This window comes from Ciona robusta, chromosome 7 (assembly GCF_009617815.1).
Source record: "Ciona robusta chromosome 7, ASM961781v2".
Taxonomy (NCBI): domain Eukaryota; kingdom Metazoa; phylum Chordata; class Ascidiacea; order Phlebobranchia; family Cionidae; genus Ciona; species Ciona robusta.
In genome coordinates, this window is record NC_143241.1 from 5,352,592 (window position 1) to 5,376,683 (window position 24,092).

The 24,092-nt window shown below is 38.0% G+C and overlaps 3 protein-coding genes across 7 annotated transcripts in view; 2 read left to right on the top strand and 1 right to left on the bottom strand.

Moving 5' to 3' along the window:
* The window catches only part of LOC149734106 (apolipoprotein(a)-like), a 10,227-nt gene extending 1,040 nt beyond the window's left edge, over positions 1-9,187 (bottom strand). The window contains exons 1-17 of the mRNA XM_089881610.1: positions 9,038-9,187; positions 8,525-8,668; positions 8,063-8,170; positions 7,583-7,752; positions 6,628-6,763; positions 6,137-6,269; positions 5,471-5,692; positions 4,834-4,973; positions 4,335-4,437; positions 3,994-4,100; positions 3,751-3,918; positions 3,302-3,407; positions 3,035-3,171; positions 2,394-2,552; positions 1,719-1,887; positions 1,185-1,330; positions 552-684 (exon numbers count right to left, since the gene is read on the bottom strand). Coding sequence (XP_089737736.1) covers positions 552-684; positions 1,185-1,330; positions 1,719-1,887; positions 2,394-2,552; positions 3,035-3,171; positions 3,302-3,407; positions 3,751-3,918; positions 3,994-4,100; positions 4,335-4,437; positions 4,834-4,973; positions 5,471-5,692; positions 6,137-6,269; positions 6,628-6,763; positions 7,583-7,752; positions 8,063-8,170; positions 8,525-8,668; positions 9,038-9,095 — 2,339 coding nt within the window. The 5' untranslated portion in view covers positions 9,096-9,187. The remainder of the gene's footprint in view (positions 1-551; positions 685-1,184; positions 1,331-1,718; positions 1,888-2,393; positions 2,553-3,034; positions 3,172-3,301; positions 3,408-3,750; positions 3,919-3,993; positions 4,101-4,334; positions 4,438-4,833; positions 4,974-5,470; positions 5,693-6,136; positions 6,270-6,627; positions 6,764-7,582; positions 7,753-8,062; positions 8,171-8,524; positions 8,669-9,037) is intronic.
* Positions 1-12,474, top strand: part of LOC149734105 (embryonic protein UVS.2-like) — a 25,449-nt gene extending 12,975 nt beyond the window's left edge. The window contains exons 1-9 of one of the 5 annotated variants that reach the window (XM_089881585.1): positions 7,081-7,281; positions 7,351-7,418; positions 7,559-7,719; positions 9,542-9,661; positions 10,093-10,259; positions 10,745-10,886; positions 11,143-11,272; positions 11,690-11,909; positions 12,336-12,474. In XM_089881585.1, coding sequence (XP_089737711.1) covers positions 7,686-7,719; positions 9,542-9,661; positions 10,093-10,259; positions 10,745-10,886; positions 11,143-11,272; positions 11,690-11,867 — 771 coding nt within the window. In that variant the 5' untranslated portion in view covers positions 7,081-7,281; positions 7,351-7,418; positions 7,559-7,685 and the 3' untranslated portion in view covers positions 11,868-11,909; positions 12,336-12,474. Of the gene's footprint in view, positions 1-3,792; positions 3,925-4,352; positions 4,463-7,080; positions 7,282-7,350; positions 7,419-7,450; positions 7,720-9,138; positions 9,482-9,541; positions 9,662-10,092; positions 10,260-10,744; positions 10,887-11,142; positions 11,273-11,689; positions 11,910-12,335 lie in introns of those variants that run through there. The other 4 variants (XM_089881587.1, XM_089881586.1, XM_089881584.1 and 1 more) reach the window with 4 other exon arrangements.
* On the top strand, positions 12,393-23,998 carry LOC149734107 (plasminogen-like). The gene is made up of 11 exons (XM_089881268.1): positions 12,393-12,474; positions 12,971-12,999; positions 13,359-13,458; positions 13,701-13,850; positions 14,263-14,371; positions 14,873-15,000; positions 15,418-15,576; positions 15,965-16,145; positions 16,709-16,845; positions 17,393-17,525; positions 23,493-23,998. Exons 1-11 carry the CDS (start codon positions 12,393-12,395, stop codon positions 23,623-23,625), a joined length of 1,341 nt encoding a protein of 446 aa, XP_089737394.1. The 3' UTR covers positions 23,626-23,998.
* Positions 23,999-24,092: the final 94 nt, after the last annotated feature.

Below are 24,092 nucleotides of genomic sequence, written 5' to 3' on the forward strand. Positions count from 1 at the left end.
GAATACATGAATGTAACTTATTTATTCTAGTGTGACTGGACAACGACAGTCGTTAAAACACGGGCGTTTTGTTACTAGTCTTATTCTCATATGGCGAGACAACTATACAGTCGTTTTCTTACCTCCCGAGCCCGCTTGCGAGTCATCACATAAGTACTTTGTTGTGAATTATATTTCGAAGAACTATTTGATGTAAAGCTGATAACGTGGACTATTCATAAGGGACCACTTTTTTGAGATATTTTTAAATGACTTGCCCAAGAAGACATATGCCAACAATGGTAGCAGCCTCGAGCTTCGCACCGTAACCTCTCTGTTTGAGGCAAGCGAGCTAACCACTGTGTAACAGGTCGTATATAGGGTGGGGTAAAATGGAACACCTTTAGCATATAATGTTCAAATGTCTTGATCGTGTTTTAAACAATTAACAACGGTCCATGGGAGTCGTGAGGATACGGTTTTATATTTTTTTGATTTTTTTGTTTACAACAAATGAGACAAGAAACTAGAATAAAAAGGTGTTCTATCTTACCCCACCCTACTATACTTACCATGAACTTGGGTGAGGAGTCATAACATCCCATCTCTGACAAGTGACACCTTTTTGTGTTACGGTTATGTTTCCTCTGTAACTCTGTCGGTCGTGAGGGTCGTAGCAACCGTTAGGTTCGTAGGCCGCTACTTCTGTATATATATACATATAGTAGAGTGGGGAAGACGGACATTTTACCACATATTATCTTAATATCCTGATTGTGTTTTAAACAATTAACAACAGTCTATGGAAGTCGTGAGAATACGGTTTTATAATTGTTTGAATGTTCTTTGCTTACTACCGCATGGGGGGCGGGGAAATAGGATGGTAGATGCGTCCCATTTTTTCTCATTTAAACAGTTAACAACGCTTTTTTACATTCGTAAGAATACAGTTGTATAATTCTGTAAACAGTTAATGTTTACTTTACCAATAAAAAAGAGTATAAACATAATAAACCAATAGCCCAATATATATTAAAAGTAATGTATTTATTTTGAACATAAAATATTTTAATTTATAATTTTGGAGTTCGGCCAAAAAATATATAGTAGGGTGGGGGAAGATGAGACACATTTCATCCCATTTTCTTGTCCCAGCAAATAACATTTAATTGTAAAACCAATATAGTACGTGTAAAATACTGTACCTTTTGTGGGGCATAATGAAACTGTGCAATACTTTAATACCGGAGTGCTGGATCCTGTCCGGTATGCATAACAGATGGGCCAGTTATAAATTAACGGGCGGCAGTGGTTTTCTCGCAACCCAAACTTATCTTGGTTTGTCAAATAACTGTAAACAAATAAATTAATTAAGCAAGTGGTTTTTGTGAATAGGTAATCACAAATTAGTCGTGAAAATAATGATAAAAATATAATGTATGTGACGGTATAGTAGATACGATAAGAGCGACTAAAATCTGAAAGATAAATCTACTATTTTGAAGTTAAATTTAATACAGATTTTGGCTGAAGGTCAAATTTTCAAACCCTTTTGGCCATTGGGAAAAGCTTCTTGGTTGAAGGTTAAAAACTATAGAGATTTTTTTTCTTTTTTTACTGCTATAAAATGGGACGAGAAAACACAGTTAAAAGGTGTCCCATCTTCCCCACCCTACTGTATATATGTATGTTATTTAAACTGACGATCACACAATAAGAGGCGTTATTATATGTATTACTATGGGTTTGTGAATGGTGACATCCATGGTAGGCAGGTAAAACCATCCACGGTTATATGTGCACTGCCTCTGTAGGAGCTGCGGTCACTTGCGTTGAAACATTCTGATACGTTTGATATGACTTGTTTGGGAGAAGATATTGGTAATGGTGGTGCTCCTCCAGCGTAATCTGGAAAGCATATAGACTTTAAATAAATGGAGTATAGGTCTAACTCTACATAGTTCTAAAAGTTCAGATAATGATTGAATGAAAGAATGAATGAGTGTAAGTTATTTATCTTCATGTGGCGGGCAACTAAAGTCGTTATAACACGGGTGTTCGGTTTCATGGCACCTCGTGTCAGCTTACACAGCGTATATGTAACTTTGTACATGATTTTGTCGTTTATTTAATGGCTGATAATCTAGGCAACCAAATTAGTGACCACTGAGTTAGAGCTTTTTGCTGTGTCTTGCCCAAGGACGCATACATACGTCTCCAATGGTACCAGCATCGAGCTTCGAACCCGCAAACTCAGAGCTAAAGCAATCATTTGCCCGGCGGTGACGATATATGTATAAACAGTCTAGGCCTATATTTTATTTAATACTAGGCTATAGGTCCAACGCTCAGCGATTTAAGTAACCCATACAGTATATAATGAGACAGTCATCTAAAAGTATGTAGAAATATACCGCATATAAATGTGTTGCACGACTTTTGTTCTGTAGCTGCCCCTCGACACTTTCCATTGCCAATACTTCCTCCTATGCAAGACCTTGTACGATACTGTGTACCGTTTTTGCATGTTGCTGTACACGGCGACCATACACTAAAATCACTCCAGTATGCACCTGTACAAAAAACGACTGGTGTTTCATAATGTCTTATTGTTAGTCACAATACAAGTTATATTCGAAAGTAAACAAGCTACTGCTAGCAAAGAATCCACCTTAAACTAACCCATATAACCACCAATCCCTAACTACTAGCCCCCTATATTTTCTAACCCCCAACCTCCAACACTTTCCACAAGCCTAATCTGAAACGTACTGGAGGATTCTTCACTAGTGCCCAGTTATAGAGTAATATGGGGTAACATGGGACAGCTTTGACACATAATATATAAATATCCTGACCGTGTTTTAAACAACTAACAACAGTCTATGGGAGTCTTAAGGATACAATTTTATATTTCTCTGGATGTTCTTTGTTTACTACCAAATGGGACGAGAAAACGGAATAAAACGCTGTCCCATCTTTCCCACCCTACTATATATATATGTATATAGAACCACAGCACAACATATAATACAGTTAGATTACATCAATATACCTTTGTTACAAATTGTAATGGAACAGTTCATGGTGGTATTTGTACCCTTTATGTAACACCAAGGTGGTCGGTTGTCTTGTAGCGGATTTCTACAGTAGTTCTCTCTCATATCAAAGCTGCCATATTTTGTTATATTGCTGAAAAATAAACCCGTTAAACAACTAGATTATAGTAGGTTGGGGTAGGATGATGCATGTTTTCACCGTATCCTCGCGTACCCCAGCATCTTACTATAGAATAGACTGATGCTTTAAAATGTAAACTTACAGTATGGTTTTGTTCCACATTTCGCAAGACGAGCCATTTGTAGTTGTAGATGCGTTTCCCCGGTAAATGCTTGGCTTAACTGGATCGTAGCAACTTTGGGTGTAATCTGCGACACAAACATTTATGTATAGGCTACTACACATAAAATTAAATTTCAGAATAGTCGTGTCCATTTTTAATGACTTTTTTCTACTACAATGAGCATTTATAAAAACTAGTAGCAGGGTTGTTGGTCACTAATGGGTTGTCCAAATTATCAGTCACATAAAAAAAAATAAAAAAATCCCCAAAATATAATCACCCACAAAGTAACATACGTGGTTACTCATAAGCTGGCACGAGGTGTGCGAAACAAAACACTCGTGTTATAACGACTGTCGTTATCCGGTCGCGCGAAGAAAAGGTAAGTTACATACATTCAGGCAATTTTAGAATAAAACTAGTTTCACATTTTGAGCAATCCTTTTGTATACAAGGTCGTTTTTCCACAGAGTCAGATGGACAGGTAAAAGTCCGTTCGTGACCGTCAGATCTACAGGTTCGAATCCTTGTTTCTGTACCGTTACCGCAAGCAACACTGCAGTCTGACCACGGATTCCAGTTTGACCAAATCGTTCCTAAAAGTTAGAGTTAAAATAAATGCAAAGACTGTTTAACCAATTTTTGTGGCATACATGTAAAGCCAGCATTACCGTCTCTGTCGTAACAACTTTTAATCGAGCAACGTTCTGAATGCCAGTAACTGCCTTGACAATTCGGCGAGCCTATATCATTTCCCACGCATTTTCTTGTACGGTATCTATGCACAAATTAAACATCTTTGTAACTAAATTAAATTTCAGCGCAGTTTTATATAGTAGGACACCTTTTATTATATTTTTGGTCCCATTAGTAAACAAAGAACATTCAAAGAAATATAAAACCGTATTCTCACGACTCCTATAGACCGTTAATTGTTTAAAACACGAACAGGATATTTGGACATTTTGTGCTGAAGGTGTCCCGTCCCCCCCCATTTTACTATACCACTAACCGAAGCCCTCTGTCACAGGTCTTGCTGCAAATTGACCAGGTAGTCCAAGGATCCCAGAAACCAGGATATCGTTTTACTGGCGTTATATCAGGAACAAGCGTCACTGGATATAGATATGAAAATCAAGGGTAAGATTTATGTTAAGAAATATTTTACACAAGGCATGATCTTAACATAGATGAAATACGAGTTATTTACTTTGAGAATGGCCTATATATAACTATAAGACCGGTTTTCTATTCTACGCGGCTGAGAGGTATGGCACACCATGGGACCTGAGATTTAGGCCAGATTTGACCCATTGCCTCGACACCCAGGGTGCTACCGCATTGACCTCGTCAGTGTTTACCCTTTATTTGCAGTGAGCCACATATATTGGTGTTTTGGGACCACAGCACCCACAGCTTCCCCGAAAGTTGCCGAGAAGGACTTCAATAGACGTGGCCGGCTTACTAAACCTTTTTGACGTAAACATTTAACTATAGACAGATGAACATACCCGAGTTTTGACAAACAGGCACGTCACAATACTCCCACATTTTCCCCCCCGATGCCACATAACACCATGGCATGTCTAACATTGTAGGATTTCTGCAGTAGTTCTCGTCCAGACCAGCAGCTGTGTACGTGTCCGACTTACTGAAAACACAAAACAATTACAGTTCAAACCAATTACAGTTCAAGTTTTTCAACATCTACATGTGTTGTATGAGTTGTCTGTCATACTTAGGAGAATCGGGAGAAAATAAACGCTATAAAGTTACATGATTCTTATATACGAGCACGACATGGTATATACGGAACCCCATAATGAAACATAACGACTGTGATGGCCAACCATATGAGGTTAAATATAAGTTTCATTCATTCATTCACGTAAAGAACGTTGTTAACGTAGCAAAACATTAGTTTGAAGCATAATACTCTTTAACTGCTAGCGCATTAATTTTTTTAAATTTTCGGGGTTTTCAGGATTTCCTTTTTTGGAAGTTGCAGTCAAACCGTAGTATCTAGAGCAAAACATCCCAAAAAAGTTGGTAAGGTAAAATATTTCTGAAAATCTGATGACGTCATAAAACGACATTTTCAATATTTTAGCACATCGGTAGCAAAGGTGAAACATTGCGTAAACTCACAAGTAATGATTATTGGGAAAGGTTGAATTCCACCTCTGGCACGTCAGATTTCCTATGGTAGTGTTAACCCTACCCCTGTAACTGTATCCATGGTCAGATGTGTGATAACATGTCGTAGTTTCGTTCAAGCCACGCTTCGTGCATCCGTACATTGCTCGTATCTGATTTAAGTCTTCTATTGAAGGTGATAAGGCGGTCTCCCTGTATACCTTTCCCGTTTTCCTATTAGATCATTGTTTATTAATACATAGTAGGACGGGGAAGATGGGAGACCTTTAGCACGTAATATCCAAATATCGTGTTTTAAACAATTAACAACCGTTTATGAGAGTCGTGAGGATATGGTTTTATAATTCTGTGATTGTTCTTTGTTTATTACCCAATAAGACGAGCAAGTAGAATTAAAAGGTGTCCCATCTTTCCCCACCCTACTATATATGATGTTTAATCTTTGTATGGTGTTTTTACGTCCCATTTGGGGTAGTAAACAAATAACAGTAAAAAAAAAATACAAAACCGTATCCTCACGACTTCCACAGACCGTTGTTATCTGTTTGAAACACGATCAGTATATTCGGATACTATGTGCTAAAGGTGTACCGTCTTACCTCACAGTACTCTATAAACAATAAGGGTATTCTTTTTATTAACTTATTTACCACTCACTTTACGGTAATGGTTGGTTTAGCGTTGATTGATGACGCATAGCCATCGTAGTTTAACACAGAGTTAAAGTCGTAAGGTGAACCGTATGAGTTTATATCTTTCGCCCGGACTTTCGTAAATTGGGCGAAAATACCTTTCAAAGTTAAAAAAGTAGGTTGAATGGTGTATAAGAAAATGTATGTTGTTATCTGTGCATTTACAGACTGTTTAACGAAATCTATGATCAATATTTCTAAAATGGATTTATAAAAATTCAGGTTAACAGTTTCTTGCTATATTAGTGTATGGGGATTTGTAATTCAAGATAAATTTAATTTATTTGTACGAAAAACGAAATCTGTAACGAAAATCAGATTAATTAAAACAGCAAAGAGAAAGAAATTAGTGACAAAACGACAGTCGTTAAAAATACGCTACACGGGTAATAAAAACTACTTAAGTCGAAAATCATGTGTACAAGTTCACATACACACGTTCATTATTATTTTTACCTGGTATTATATTATCTTTATGAACTTTGATATAGTCGTCTCTGTCCGGCCTCTTAAACTCGTGGTCAAAACCAAGCACATGCATTATTTCATGTGTAACGGTGGAAATTACTACGCATGAGTTTGCAAGGTATATCTGTATAATATAAATAAATATTTAAATATTGTTTACTTTCGCGTGATGGGTCAACGACAATGGAGTTATAACATCAGTGTTTTCTTTTATACACCTTGGCCTACTTAGGAGTTACCAGTATGCAACTATACTTGGGTAACTGAATATAGTTCGTTATAGGACTTTACTTATTTGAGATGTGTCTACTGTACGTGTAATTTGGTTTCTGAATTTTTTAAAAAGTGTCGCTGTAATTATTACTGATTGCAGATAGGCGCGCTTTACGTTGTAAACAGCGAGCCTTTTTCTCATGGCACGTTTGCTCGTTTTCTGTTCTTGGAAGTTTGCAAGCAGTTCTAGCTTAGCGGCGTTGGGAAAAGTTGCTGTCACGGTCGTTTTGGGCCATTTAGGCAGTTTAAAACTGATACTGAACATTGTATGTTCTTGTACTACCTTCACAGAAAGTGTTTAGTTAAATACGTTTAGAGCATTTATGTAGTTTTTATAGAACAACCGCGCAAAAAGTGCAGCGTCAGCAGGTGTTTTTCTGTAATAGGCTGTTCAGCAGCATTTGATACATTCCCACATTTTGATTACAATATACATAGACTGACATACAGAAGTAACAGGACAGCTCTATTACAAGCAGAGGTTTTATTAGAGATAGTGGAGTCGGGTAAGATGGGACATACTTCTTTCTTTTCTGATTTTGACAGAATTATATAACTAAAGCCCCGTGACCCTGTTTAACAATCTTGTTTAAAAATCAAGAAATGTAGGATTTAGGGGCTAACGGTATCCCACTTTACCCCACAGAACTATACACATTATATAACTTGCCGGTTGAGTTCCGCCAATCTTGCCTAAGAAAGTATAGCAGGCGCCGTCCAATACACGAAACTCTATCTTGTCCACGTCTGCTTTCGTTGCGGGGCGAAACTGAATGCAAGTAGCAGAACTAAACAACCTCATTGAACGTAGGATGATTTTTATTCTCTTCGGGCTTTTACCTGCGTAAATAATAACGTTGTATATTGGTTTAGGTACAGGGTTATAGCCGTTGATTAACATGCAACTGTTTTGCTGGTTATTTTTTTTTAGTTAATTTGATCTGCATTATTGTATACTCGAAAAGATAAATGAATGAATGAATGAATGAATGAATGAATGAATGAATGAATGAATGAATGAATGAAACTTGCTTTATCCTAGCGTGGCCGGTTAACGACAGTCGTTATAACATGGGTGTTCTGTTTCATACACCTCGTGCCAGCTTACGTGCCAGCACACTTTATGAAAAGAAAAACAAGTTCAACTCACGAGTTAATGCGTCCAGTAAATAAGGAATTACAACAGTTTCGTTGTCAGCAGCTTTCCCCCACCTTTTCGCATTCTTATTTGCAGCACGAGCGATGTTTTGTTCCAATCCTAAAAACACAATGTGTTTTTATTACTGTTATTTTTCAATACATTGTTTTCTACGTTTCATTTGTAGATATAATGTATATATATATATATACATTTGCTTGGAAAAAAATGTACTTTTACTTTACTTTGGGAGAAAATGGCACACCTTTTTATTCTATTTTCTCGTCCTATTTGGTAGAAACAAAAAACATTCAAAGAATTATAAAACCGTATCCTCACGATTCCATAGACCGTTGTTAATTGTTTAAAACACGATCAGGATATTTGGAAATTATGTGCTAAAGGTGTACACATCTTCCCCCACCCTACTATACTAAACTTTTTAAATATATACAAATGTAGAGTTCTAATAACCTTCGTATTCGGGCTGCCGTACGTCGTTATTTAGTGGATTGTCCAATTTGCATTCACATATTTGGCAGCCTTTTTCATCATAGCCTACCACGCAACAACCACAATCTTCGTTGTCGCAATTTTTTCCAAAACCCGGTACATCTTCTGTAGAAATGGGAAACAAAACTTTTACTGTTTATTCTAGGATTTTGGCCAGGGTTTGCCCATTACACCAAATTTGAAACTAGAACTAAAATACGCCACGTATGTGTCTAATGCCCAGCGTCGTGGCCGGTGGTTACAGTGTCTGCCTCTATAGACCAGAGGTTAAAGGTTCGAGGCTCGATACTGCTACAATTGTAGGTGTATAAGTCACCTTGGCGTAGACAATTAATAGTAGCTTCTTCAACCCAGTGGTCACTAATGAGTTGTCCGAACTGTCAGTCATATATTAATATACATTTTTTATACTTAGTTACCACAGTATGTAAAAATAATATAATTCTCCTATGTTACACTAAACCATATACTTACCCGCACAAACGCAGGTTGCTAAAACGAAAGCAAAATAAAGAAACCAAAAACACTTCATATCCTTACAGCAGTACACTATAATGCGTATACTCCAACTCTAAAGCGGTTGAAAATATCTGTCTTTTGCTATTATTTTTATTTTTAACAAAACTTTTCCGTTTTACCTCATTCACACGCGCTAAAAATGGAGTAGCCGTTAAAAACTGTTAGAATAGAACGCTTATATTTCGAAATATGATTTTAACCGGAAAAGGTCATAACAAGAGTTTAGGTCACCACCAAATTTATGAAGTATTTTATTTTGAATGTGAACAGTATTTTGAATGTGAAACTGTGTATTTTCTATGCGGTATGTGAAAGTATAGGGCGACTTGTTGATACAGGTTTTATTCACAAACATGTTACGACTTATAGCTTTAGTGTTATTGTTCAACTGCCATTTAGGTAAACAAGACGTTATGTAGTTTATTAAAAGGTTTTACTTAAGTTTTTATTTGTTTGCAGTACAATCACAGAGCATAAAAGCCAGAGCAGGGACAAGCACACGTTACATTAGTAGATGGACTCAAGAACCAGTTTCATCTGGTTTTTACCGGATCCCGTACGAATTTCACAAGCGGTTACGTAAGTTCTAGTGTATCTGTATACAATAACGTTGAGGCACTGATAATGGTTAAAGGGGTCGGCTAGAGGATACAGGTTCGAGGCTCGAATCGGCTACCAATTTTGGCTTTTGTATTCTTGATCAAGACACTATTGCTTAATGGTTTTCTAAGTTTCTAAGCATAAAATTAAAAATATCAACACACAAGTAACATACATGGTAATAACTCGTAAGCGAGCACGAGGTGTGTGAAACAGAACACCTGTAGTATAACAACTGACGAAGAACACCTGTAGTATAATAAAAAAAGAACACCTGTAGTATAGTATAATATAACAACTGACGAAGGACACCTGTAGTATGTGGTATAACAGAACACCTGTAGTATAACAACTGACGCTGCCCCACCGAGCGAGGATAGATAAGTTTCATTCTTTCATACATTTTACAGTCGGCAACCCTGTCTTGACAAAAGGAATTCTCCGTACTTTAAAACTTTTCAACTCTGCGACATGTTTGCGTTTTGAACCTGCACAACCAAAAGACAAAAATACGATGAAATTTTTATTTGGTTCGTGTGCTACGTACTTAGGAAGAAATAACCCACCGTTTAATGAGGTTTGGTTTATTTTTGTGAGTTATTTTCTACTTAATAATTGTAGATAAGTTATTTTGCTGCAGTGGTTGACGCTCAGTGACAAAGTAGTAAGATGACGTAGGCAAACTTCACTCAAAAATGCCATTTTCCGCACCTGTCAAATTATATGCCACTCATAAAATCACAAAATACGAAGACTCATATGGGTTCAAGGCTCGTCGTTGCTACCATTGTGAGCGTATGTGTCCTTGGCAAAACATTTAACAGCAATTGCTCAAACCCAGTGGTCACTAATGGGTTGTCTAAATTATCAGCCTTACACAAAAAACAATCACCTATACAAAGTTACATGCATGCGGTAACTCGTTAGCTGGCACGAGGTGTATGAACACTCGTGTTATAAAGACGCCGTTTTCCGGTTACGCGAAGATGAAGCAAGTTACATTCATTCATTTAAGCTTATACCGTTTAATATACATTAACTTAATGTTCAATTGTGTTTCAGTTATTCGTTGGGTTAGACGACTGTTTCTCAGTTGGAAAGATTTCCCGTGTTTTAATGTTTTCTCTCGGTATGTACTACGAAACTGGGAGATCCGACAGAGACAAATACGTAAAATTTGTGGCTGGAACCTATGGGACAAACGGTAAGCATGTGTTTTTGTTGTTGGTTACGATAAAACGGTGTGTTTTTTCAATTTGGGTGAGAACCTGAGATTTATGTCAGATTTTACCCATTACCTTTATTTATTTTATAGTACTGGGGGAGATGGGACACCTTTAGCACACAATATCCAAATATCCTGATTGTGTTTTTAAACGACTAACAACGGACTATGAGAAAGAAAATAGAATGAAATGTTTCCTATCTCTCCCAGCCTACTATATATATATATATCACAGGGTACCGCAATTTTCAGCAATTGTTTTCACACGTATGGGAATCATATAATTCACCATACGACTTCAAATCCATCATGCATTTTGACGGCTATGAGTTTTCTACTCGTGGTTCTGCAACAATTCGTGTTAAGTATGTTAAATAAATGAATGTCTAATATTATAATTGTTTCTATTACAAGTTTAACTTAAAAATATTTAAACAGCATAAATGGCTCGTTTGTCTGCTAGGTGTAGCGGTGCCATCGCAAAGTGGTGAGCGCGCCTGCCTCTAACCCAGCGGCAATGGGTTCAAGGCTCGTCGCCGCTACGATTGTGGGCGTATGCGTTTTTGGGCAAGACACTTTACGGCAATTGCTCTAACCCAGTGGCCAATAATATGTATTCCAAATCACCAGCGATACATAAAAACGTTAAAAATATAAAAACTTAACACCTACAAAGTAACATACATGGTAATTCGTAAGCTTGCACAAGGTGTATGAACATATAAAACGACTGTCATTTTCCGGCCACACGAGGATACAGCAAGTTATATTCATTCATTCAGGTCTACGGACAAACCTGTACAAGCACAATCCATCGGTCCTTCAATAGAAGACTTAAAACAGATACGAGCAATGTACGGATGCACGAAGCGTGGCTTGAACGAAACTACGACATGTTATCACACATCTGACCATGGATACAGTTACAGGGGTAGGGTTAACACTACCATAGGAACCTGACGTGCCAGAGGTGGAATTCAAGCTTTCTAATAATCATTACTTGTGAGTTTACGCAATGTTTCGCCTTTGCTACCTATATGCTATAATATGAAAAAATCATCTATGACGTCATCAGAATTTTGATTGCGTCATCACAAAAATATTATACTGTACGAACTTTCTATGGGATGTTTTGCTCCAGTCGGTACTATGGTTTGGCTGCAAAATACAAAAAAGTAAAAACCTGATCAAAAAATAGGGTGGGAGAAGATGAGACACCTTTTATTAATTTTTCTCGTCTTATTTGGTTGTAAACAAAGAACAATCAGCCTTTCCTCGCGGCTCCCATTGTTAATTGTTCAACACGCGATCAAGATATTTTGATATTATGAGCTAAAGGTGTCCCGTCTTCCCCATCCTACTATATTAAAAAAGTGCACCAGCAACATTTTAATATACTCTAATCTGTTCACCTTCATTTTCCTCCAGTTCTCCGTCAGATATTACTGCCGCTGGCTTAGAGGAAATTATTGTAGAAACCCTGATATGTCGGACATGCCATGGTGTTACGTAACGAACAGTAATAAGATATGGGAATATTGCAACATCACTGCATGCCCACCAAACGGTAAGCCAAGGGGTTTAACTTTCTCATTAGTACTTAAATAGTAGGGTGGTGAAAGATCGGCACCTTTCCATTTTATTTTCTCGTCCCATTTGGTAGTAAACAAAGAATATCCAAAGAGGAATAATACCCTTTCCTCACGGCTTCCATGGTTGTTGTGTCTTTTTCTCACGACTTCCACCGTTGTTGATTTTTTAAACCCCGATTAGTATATTTAGGTGTTATGTGCTAAAGGTGTACTATACCCCAAAGTGTTGTATATAGTTCTAATATAAAATTTTGTATTGCTAACTGTTTGTATAAGACTTTATTCAAGTACTGTGAGTGTAACACGGACAACGTTATAGCACAAAATAAACCATGCTTTCCAATCGTATTTTTGGAGTTCTGGGGACACGATTACATATTTCTGTAAATATTCTTTGTTTACTACTAAATGGGACGGTAAAAGAGAATTGATATATAAACATTTGACCATAACCTAAATTTATCACTTTAGGTGTCAACCTTTTCATAATTCTTTATGACGTAGGCAAAAAAACTTAAAAATGTCGTTTTTTAATAAATAAACACTGGTTACCATATAACAAACAAGTTTATATTTTTAAGCTGAAGTCCCAATTCTGCCAACGCCTACTCCACCCCAAAACATTATTGGTTTCTGGCTCCCCTGGTCGTCATGGAAACCATGCAGTAACTGTGACCGTGGATTTACGTAAGTTGAAACCTACATATGTTTATGTATAGATTAATCTATAGTAGGTGGGGGGAGACGGGATGCATTTAGAACATAATATCCAAATACCCTGATCGTGTTTGAAATAATTAACAACTGTTTATGCAGGAGTCGTGAGGATACAGTTTTACAATTCTATATTTTATTGTAGATACCGAACTCGTCATGTGTTGGAAACACACCAGGTTCCTTGGGATGCCCAGGAATACAATGGCAATCTGAGCCTTGCTATGAAGATTGCCCTATACGAGGTAAGTATGGTTGCCTTATATAGATTACATAGAAATAAATATACCCTTAGCATACAGTTACACATTGTTACCTACTTAGAATTTTTAGCTTTATTTTTGGTGTCACGTTTTGTATTTGTGCGACGCCTAATAGCTTAAAATTTACTGGTTGTTGTGTACCTATAGAATAAGCAAATATTTCTGAAAAGAGCTTGTATAAAATGTACCTTACTTTTTCTGTAAGCCACCGGTATTTTATACAGAGCGTCAATGGTCTCCTTGGGGAGCATGGAGTGCATGCGACAAATCTTGTGGTCCAGGTACTCACTCAAGAGTAAGGTATTGCCAAGAAGGCGGGTGCAAGGGGGAGGTATTAAACTCGGGACCTTGTGAGGCCCAAGCATGTCCATTGTGTAAGTTTCAATACATTGCTTTTATTTTAGGTAGGTCATGGGGCCTGGGATTTAGACCAGAGTTGACCCATATATCCTCTAGGTCAGAGTTTAGCCAGTATTGCCGTAGATTCAGTGGGAGAGCTGGCTCTATGCAAAAGTCGGGTGATATTATAAATACATACTATAGCCAATCTAAAGTAAACTTGGATGCATTACATCAAGTTTAATTTATTGTTGTAGTTTATTTAGCCCAGAGATCATGGGTTCAAGGCTCGCCGCTGCTACAATTGTTGGCGTATGTTTCCTTGGACAAGACTCTTAACGTCAATTGCTCCAACCCAGTGGTCACTAATGGGTTATCCAAAATTATAAGCAGTACAAAAATATGTACATAAAAAAATCTTAAATACTTTTACCATCTTAAACTTAGATCCAGACGGCGGTTGCTTTAAGGTCAGTGAACCTGGTAGTTACCGTGGCAACCGAAACGTAACGACATCGGGTGAACCGTGCAAACATTGGAACCAGACTTCGTACAGGTACGTATACGTAGTAGTACAAAAATAATCATTTTGAATCGATTTATATAGTATACTGTGGGGTAGGATGTAAAACCGCAAGCACCTAAAATGTTTTTTCATCGTGTTTTAGTTAACAACGCTCTTTTAAAGTCGTCTGCGGTTATGTAATTTAAAAAAAAAACGTTTTCTTTCCTAACAAATGTGACGAGAAAATAGAATAAAAAATGTACCGTCTTACCCCAACCTACTATATACACTGGTCTTGCCGGTATAGCGTTACTGTATTTGGAAAACCGTTTTATCCAAGAGTTTTAATTGCCATGTTATCTGAATTAATGTATAGTAGGCTGGGAAAGATGGCACGTTCAAGGTATTAGAATAATATGTGCTAAAGGTGTCTCATCTCCCCCCAGCCTACTATATTAGTTACAAAAGACCTGGTCTTACAAATAAAACATCGTCATAAAATATTTTTTATGTACAATCATGCGTTGCAATTTAAGTTATTATTTCACGCAGAAACAATACAAATTTTCCACACCTGAACAACAATTATTGTCGGAATCCAAACCGATCAAGCGTCCCTTGGTGTTTTTCTGCACTAACGAATCGAAGTGAAACTTGCAACGTTAGCATATGTAATACAGGTAAGTATACGGTTCCGCCATCTCCGTTTATAACCTATTAAGTACTTTATAACCAAGTATAGCAAAACTGATAATCTGGCACAAGGTGTATGTACACCCGTGTTTTACGAATGTCGTTTTCTGGCCATGCGAGGATAAGGGTATAGTAGTTAGGGTAAGGATGGCCTCTATAGTAACAAGTTACCGTTGTGGACGTATATGTGTCCTTTGGCAAGACACTAACTGGTCCAACCCAGTGGTCACTAATGGATTGTTCCAATTATCAGCCATAAATTAAAATTAAAAAATTAAAAAGTTACATACGGGGTAAGTCGTAAGCGGCCACGAGGTGTGAAACAGAACACCGGTGTTATAACGAATTTCGTTGCCCCTCAAAGCGAAGATAAAACAAGTTATTCATTTACTTATTTCTTCTAGCGGCAACTTGGAGCGACTGGGCACCCTGGTCCGCATGTAGTAAATCATGCGGTGGAGGTTTACAGTTTAAATCCAAGTATTGTGTCGCGGGTACTTGGGGACAAGGAAACTGCAAAGGGCCATTCCTCAGTGCAAGACAATGCAACGGACACATATGCGGTAACTGGTTCTAAATATAGGCAAGATTTTTTATTGTATGTGAAAGTAAAATGCATCTAACAAACGTATTAGTTAAAATTTTATTTTCAAACTTTTTTTTACTTAGAATAAACCCATAAAAAAATTAACTTCGACGCGTTGTGGTGCAGCGACAGTAGTTATACCACAGCTGTTCTCGTTTAATCGTAGCAGCATTAAACATCGTTCCCAAGTCATCTAGGCCAGAAGCAGTCTGTAACCGCTTTGCCATAGCACCGTAGTATTTAAATAATTTTTTTTCAAAAACCGAATCTATTTTTTTGTTTTAAGTATTTTTGAAAAATTACAAATCCTTTTCTTAATCCTAAGTTTATTTTAGTGAATCCAAATCTCTTTTCTTTTATTTCAGATTACTCCGGAGGACCTCCCCCTCTTCCACTTAACTTTATTCCTAATCTTAGTTTTGTGAACGACACTGGATGCGTTGACCCAGAAAAACCTCAAACCTATAGAGGCATAGCTCGTACCACTGTATCGGGGAAGACATGTCAGTTTTGGATGTCGCAATACCCAAACAAGATCGCTTACCCGTAGGTTGTATTACTAAACTTAAAAATAAAAAAAATAAGAACTTATAAAAACAAGATCGCATTTATAAAACCAAAATTTTGCAAACAAATATATAGTAAGAGTGGGGGGTAATGAAACATGTTTAGCACATAATCTTCTGATCATGTTTTAAACACCTAATGGGACGAGAAAATAGATTGAAAAGGTGTTCCATCTTCCCCATCCCTACTATAGTCAAAATTGGTAATATATTTTTATGGAATTATATAACCATATCCTGACGACTTTAAAAACAGGGTTGGTAGTTAACAATACAGAAAATATGGGATAAATGTGCTATGGGACCTTACCCCAACCTACTATACTAATATTTACAGTCAAATAAAATATTCAATTCATTTTCTCATCCCATTTGGTAGCAAACAAAGAACATTTAAAGAATTATATACCGTATCCCCACGACTCCCATAGACCGTTTTTAATTGTTTAAAACACGGACAGGATATTAGGATATTATGTGTTAAAGGTGTCCCATGTTTCCCCGCCCTACTATATTATTTCTTGTAATCACTCTTTTTAACAGGGGAGCTTTGAAGGTTCGGTTACAGGGCTTGAGGGAAAACTACTGTCGTTCTACAAGCTCCAATATGTGGCCTGGGTGTTATCCAGCATCGTTTGGAGACAAATGGGAACCTTGTGCTATCCCTTTGTGTTCTCTAGGTAATGTAATATTTCTTGTATATAATACTGTATGATAACATGAACACGTTAACACACAATATCCCACATTTCCGGATAGTGTTTTCAACAACACTTTTAGAGTTGTGTAGATGCGGTTTTATAATTTTTTTAATATTCATTGTTTACTGCCAAATGAAACGAGAAAATGAAAATTATCCCATCTTACTCCAAACTACTATAACTGTAACTACAACACCATCGTTACAAATCGAGATATATGTTTAGTTTGTAAATTTTGTAGCGCTGTTATGTATGGTTGAGGTCCTATACAGGTATGAAGCACGTCATGTAATAAGATTCAGGGCATAGTTAGTGCATTGCTGTAACACAATAGGAATTTTGTCTTAGTTAAGTGAGAATTTTGTTTATTGTAGAAACACTGATACCATAATTTGTTTAATGTTACATATGTGGTGTAAACGGGCACGACGGGTGTGAAACAAAACAACCATAATGAAACTGCCTTTGCCTCGCCACGCGAGGATAAAATAAGTTTCAATTTATTTATTCATTCATTGTGTTACAGGTGCTGCTAGAATTGAAGAACCAGATTGTTACTACGCTCGTGACCGTATGTCGTATCTTGGTACAGTAAACGTTACAAGAAAAGGAGTTGCTTGTCAGAGATGGGATACATTTACACCTCATATGCATAAGTAGTAAGTCAGCATGGAAATTTATATGCACAGTCAGTAGTACTAATTTGAATGTCGTAGTTTTGAGACAGTTAAACCTAGATTGCAGTATTTTTTCGAGATAACCAAATAAATGAATGACTTTTTTTTGCTCCTCGGTCACGATATCGAAGGTCATATGGTATTTAAAGCGAAAAGACAATTCGTGACAGGAAAACGACATTCGTTGTTGTAAAACGCTAATGGTATAAAGCAGTACAAAATCTATGTGAAGCATTCCACAAACGGCAACACTGTGTGCGGCGCGCGCCGCTAATAATTACTTTCGGGTGTTCCTTCTTTTGTCGCCACGTTTCACCATTTGTTTTAACTCCCGTCTTTCAGTTGCAGTGTTACTGTTTGAATTAGCTTACTGAGTTTAGTGATATCATTTCCGTTGTTATTTTAATCTATATCTAATATTCTATTTGTTTAAGGTCGTAGTTACGTTATGTTAAATAAAGCCTAAGTTTATTTTAAATAAACAAGGTCTCGACAATTTATTTAACATAACAAATGGATCAAAAGATACTTCGACCAAAGGAGTTGTCGGTGGAACCCTCGTCAGTAGATGCAGCTAAAGTTTTTAAGTTTTGGTTCGGACGGTTGAAGATTTCATATCATCGCTAAGTGAAAGTCAAGTTCTTCCTCGGCGATTAACAAGAAGCGGATAGTCATAAGTTGTTTGTCGCCCGATGTCTATCCGTATGTTGAAGAAGCAGAATCCTATGAAGAGATTATCCGAACCCTCCGAAGTGTCTACATCAAAAAGAAAAACAATATATATTCGCGCTATTTGCTTCTCAGTAGGCAACAATCGCCTGAAGAAAGTATTCCGGAATACATACAAGAATTAAAGTCGCTCTCAAGACAATGCGAATTCACTGCAGTAGAAGCCAATCAGTATCGGGAGGAACTGACTCGAGATGCCTTTATTAACGGACTTTCTTCTTCTGTCATCCGACAGCGTTTACTGGAGGTAGATTCCTTGGACTTGATGAAAGCGTTTGAACTTGCGGATAGTCTGGACCGTGCGCAGAAGTATTCCACATCTATGGGACGAAACGCCGCACCCACGCCGTCTTTTGCTGCATCTGCCCCACAGCACCAACACGAACCAAACGATCTGCCCCACAGCACCAATACGAAGAAACTGTATGTCGACAGCAGGTCCGAGGTAAATGTATCTTTTGCGGTGGTTTTGCGCATAGTCGGACCAATTGTCCCGCCAGAAATGAAGACTGTTTTAAATGTGGAAGACGCGGACATTTCTCTAGAGCATGCCGAAGTGCACGATATGGGAACGAGTTAGGATGATGGCTATGGATAAGCAAGATGAGGATCAGCCATATCTTGCTGTAATGCAAACTCCTTCATTAGTAGCTGGGGCGCCAGATTGCCTTGGTCCCGCCGTGGTAGATGCGATTGTGAAAGGTCAATCCATTAAAGTTCTCCTCGATTCCGGTGCCTCCGATAATTTCTTGAACAAAAAAGTAGCTCACCGACTCAATTTACGTGTAGAAAAGTCGTCTGCGGTTATCGGCATGGCCACAAATGGACTATCAGCTACAACTCAAGGAAGGGCATCGGCTTCAATCTCTTTGTTGGGACGTGATTACACAAACGTTCCATTCCAGGTACTAGACGGTTTGTGCGCGGATATTATCTTGGGTCACAATTTTATGTGTCGGCATTCTGAAGTTATTTTTAAAATGAATGGCCCGCGACGTCCTCTGACGATCCCTCCTCTCCAAAAAGCAGTGTTAGGTCTTTTGGCTGCAAAAGTAGACCCTCCTGACCTCTTTAGGCACATGCGGCCAAACTGGAAACCGCTGGTAACCCGATCACGTCGATATAGTAAGGAGGATCTAGGATTCATCAGCCATGAGGTGAAACGGTTGCTTGAAGAGGAAATTATTGAACCATCCAATTCACCATGGAGAGCACAGGTTCTGGTGGCTCGCGAGGGATCAAAGAAACCAAGGATGGTAATTGATTATTCACAAACGGTGAATGTATTTACAGAGCTAGACGCCTATCCCTTGCCATCAATCGAGTCCATAGTTAACAAGGTGGCTCAAGATAAGGTTTACTCCTCCTTGGATCTGAGATCTGCGTATCACCAAATCCCGTTGAAAGACTCAGATCGACCCTTCACCGCCTTTGAAGCAGAAGGTCAGTTATATCAGTACAAACGCCTACCTTTTGGGGTCACAAATGGAGTATCTGCGTTTCAACGAATAATAAATCGATTCATACAAGACAATCATTTAAATAAGGTATATGCGTATTTGGATGACATAACTGTTACAGGAGAGACATTGGAGGAGCATGATAGAAATTTAAAGAAATTGTTAGTGGCTGCGAAAAGGCATAATCTAACCATCAATGAAGAGAAGTCCAAACTTCGAATGACCAGTATTGACTTTCTCGGCTACCGGATCTCTTACGGTGATGCACGTCCTGATCCGGAACGCCTACGCCCTCTCCTAAATCTACCGCCACCAGATACACCCCGAGAGTTGAAACGTATTCAAGGTATGTTTGCTTATTATGCGAAATGGATCTCGAGGTTCTCACACAAAATACAACCTTTACTTTGTATAAAGAAGTTTCCACTAACAAAAGATGCACTTGTTTGTTTTGAAACCTTAAAAACAGAGCTGGCGGCTGCAAGCTTAGGAGCCATTAGAAGTGAAGAGCCCCTACAAGTCGAAACGGACGCATCGGATTACGCAATTGCTGCAGTTCTTTCCCAATCCGGGCGCCCAGTGGCGTACATGTCTCGAACTCTAAACACGTGTGAACGGAACTATCCCGCGATCGAGAAAGAGGCGACGGCGGTGGTAGAAGCGGTTCGGAAATGGTCACATTTTCTTAAAGGTAAATCTTTTACGTTGGTTACGGACCAGAGGTCTATTTCGTTTATGTTCGACCAAAGAAACCGGGGTAAAATAAAAAACTCCAAAATTCTAATGTGGCGATTAGAGCTGAGTCAGTTCGCCTATGACATAGTTCATAGACCGGGACGTGATAACTTCGTCCCAGATGCGCTGTCCCGAGTGAATGCTCTTAATCGTGATTTGAAGGAACTCCAAACGCTGCACAATAATCTAGGGCATCCAGGTTTTTCAAGATTGTACCACTTTATTAAAACTCGTAATCTTCCCTTCTCTAGTGAAGAAGCTAAGATTATTTGTCGGCAATGTAAAACGTGCGCAGAAGTTAAGCCAAGGTTCTACAAACCAGCTTCTCGGAATCTGATTAAAGCAATGAGACCATGGGAGAGATTGAGCATGGATTTTAAAGGACCTGTCAAAGGTCGCAATAGCTATTTACTTATCATCGTCGATGAGTATAGCCGCTTCCCGTTTGTATTTCCTTGTAAAAGAATGACTTCCGCAGTTGTCATACAGTGTCTCACGAATTTATTTTGTTTATTTGGCTTTCCAGCTTACGTACATTCGGATCGTGGATTGTCGTTCATCAGCCATGAAGTGAAAGTTTTTCTGACGGAGCGTGGGATTGCAACCAGCAAATCTACACCATATCACCCTCAAGGTAATTCTCAATGCGAACGCGTCAATCAAACCATTTGGAGAACTGTTAAACTACTTCTGCACGGAAAACTTATGGCCGAGGAACAGTGGGAGGAAGTCTTACCCCAGGCGCTTCATGCCATTCGGTCTTTGGTGTGCCTAGCCACCAATGAAACTCCACACGAACGTTTTTTTAATTTTTCCAGACGTTCAATGACAGGGACAACGCTACCCACATGGTTGCTGACAAAAGGTCCTGTGCTTTTGCGAAGATTCGTAAGAACGAAGGGTGATCCGCTATGTGACCAGGTCGAGTTGTTGGACGCCAACCCTACATACGCGAACATAAGACATCCGGATGGACGGGAAACGACTGTTTCAACTTCTGACCTCGCCCCGTACCCCAGCATTGAGCCAACGGATCCGGACAGAAATGAACATGTAACGAGTGAACGATTCGAAACTCAGGAAGGGACCGCCAATGAACAAACCGGTGACAGTGAAAGATCTGAAATCATCGAACCCAGCAACGAAACGACGTACGAGGTGCCATTACGTCGATCGACACGGCAAAGAAAAGAACCCCAGCGCTACGGGTTTTAAACCGCGTATTAATCCTGTAATTTGTATTGTATTGTATTGTAATTTGTTAAAACAAAATTTTGTGGGGAAGAATGTGAAGCATTCCACAAACGGCAACACTGTGTGCGGCGCGCGCCGCTAATAATTACTTTCGGGTGTTCCTTCTTTTGTCGCCACGTTTCACCATTTGTTTTAACTCCCGTCTTTCAGTTGCAGTGTTACTGTTTGAATTAGCTTACTGAGTTTAGTGATATCATTTCCGTTGTTATTTTAATCTATATCTAATATTCTATTTGTTTAAGGTCGTAGTTACGTTATGTTAAATAAAGCCTAAGTTTATTTTAAATAAACAAGGTCTCGACAATCTACTCGATAAAAGGCGTGTTCGTTGCACCCTACAAGCAATGGTACTTTAGGTGTATGTTAATGCGAAGGGAATCGTCCAACAATATGAGTGCTAGATTATGGCCAGATTATTTTATCACAATTCGCACGATTAACTTATTGTTACGGAAGCTTTGGTTATATATTATATATAGCCGCTGTAATTTTGAGTATGGCTGATATATAGTAGGGTGGGGGTAGATGGGACCGATTTTCATTCTATATTCACATCCAATTTAGTAGTAAACAAAGAACATTCAAAGAATTATAAAACCGTAACCTCGCGACCCCGATGGAGCATTGTTAATTGTTTAAAACACGATCATATTTGGATATTATGTGCTAAAGGTGTCCGGTCTTTCCCACCCTGCTATATAATATTTAACATTCTTGCACGTTTAAATTAGGTTTTCAATTCGTTTGGCATGATTGGAGATTTTCTATCTCAATGTACCTCAAAATTTTGAAAGCAGTTGATCAATATTGATAAGTTAATGTTATTTGAGAAACTTTAATTGCAGAGAGAAATTTTCCGCGTTTGGTCCAGTCGTTTCTCCCATTGAATACTTAACTTTATTTGGCTACTGCTGTTGCTGCTAAGAATTATATAATTTAAAAACTGCTTTTCTGGTATAAAATCAATATTTTATATGTTTTAAATTATGTATATAGTAGGGTGGGCGAAGATGGGACACTTATTCGTTCCATTTTTTTCGTCCCATTTGGTAGTAAACAAAAACACATTCAAAGAATTATAAAACCGTATCCCCACGTCTCGCATAGCCCGTTGTTATTGTTTAAAACACGATCAGGATATTTGGATATTATGTGCTAAAAGTGTCCCATCTTCCCCCACAGTACTATATTAGGTATTTTAGATTTTTAAACTGCTTTGGTATAAAATACGACGTATTCTTAATGGTAACTTAAAGCCTCACCATAAGTCTGGTCGTATAGTCTGATCGACAGATGAAACGATTTTGTTGGAATAAATCCTACATGTTATTTAATGCCAGAAGAGCGGTTTCAAATTAAATCTGCGTAGTTTTCCATGCTGTGGGAACTCCTAAGCATGCACGAGGTTTATGAAGCAGAACACCCGTGTTATAATTACCGCCGTTGCCTCGCCACAAAGCATGAGTATAAATGAGTTACATTCTTTCATTCATTCAAATATTACCATTTTAACCAAACAAGTAATAATATATTTGCCCTTGTCTTAAGACCCTTTTAAATTGCAAATTATATTATAGTAGTCTGAGCAAAGACGGGACCTCTTTAGCACATAATATAAAAATATCCTGATAGTGTTTTAAACAATTAACAACGGTGTATGGGAGTCGTACGGTTGCAGTTTTATTACTCTGTACATGTTCTTTGTTTACTACCATCTGATAATACATATCTTTATTCATTCATGTATTCATCCATACTTTTATTTTTGCAGCATCGTACCTTTATACCGGTACCTAGGCGCCCACAATTACTGCCGTAACCCAGATTTAGATGCACGAGGTCCATGGTGTTTTACAATGGACCACCACAGAAGAAAAGATTATTGCAAAGTACCCAGATGTTAATATTACAGTATCGTATTCAAATTTTCTGTACAGCAAAAACTCAGACGCAGTTGTTATTTTAAACTTTTGTAAGCTCTTATGTGTTATATTGAATAGCAGAATTTGGACAGCAGTCTGTTTTACTAATTTTTAAAACAAATATAACGCTATACTTCCGTTTTCATAAAAAATCTTGTCAAATCGCATGCGCCTATAGTTATAGCACTGTTTAAAAAGATTTCTTTATTCCAGTTTCAGAACTGCTGTATGTATACAATCGGTGCAGTTTTATAATCCCTAAAAAAATATTACAGTCTGCAGACTGCAGTCTTATGTTACTAGTACGAGTAGTTATTGTACAAATGTGAAATATAAATTAACTTATATAGTAAAACGTTCACTGTGCGGAAGAGATCAATAAGCATATATAGGTATATGTAGCAAAGTGGGGTAAGACGGGACAAGTTTGTCCAAATATCCTGCCTGTT

Coding starts and splice junctions, on each gene's coding strand:
- LOC149734107 (XM_089881268.1), top strand. CDS start 12,393: ATGTCGGACATGCCATGGTGTTACGTAACGAACAGTAATAAGATATGG. Junction 16,146..16,708: donor CCAAACAAGATCGCTTACCC/GTAGGTTGTATT, acceptor TCTTTTTAACAG/GGGAGCTTTGAAGGTTCGGT. Junction 16,846..17,392: donor TATCCCTTTGTGTTCTCTAG/GTAATGTAATAT, acceptor ATTGTGTTACAG/GTGCTGCTAGAATTGAAGAA.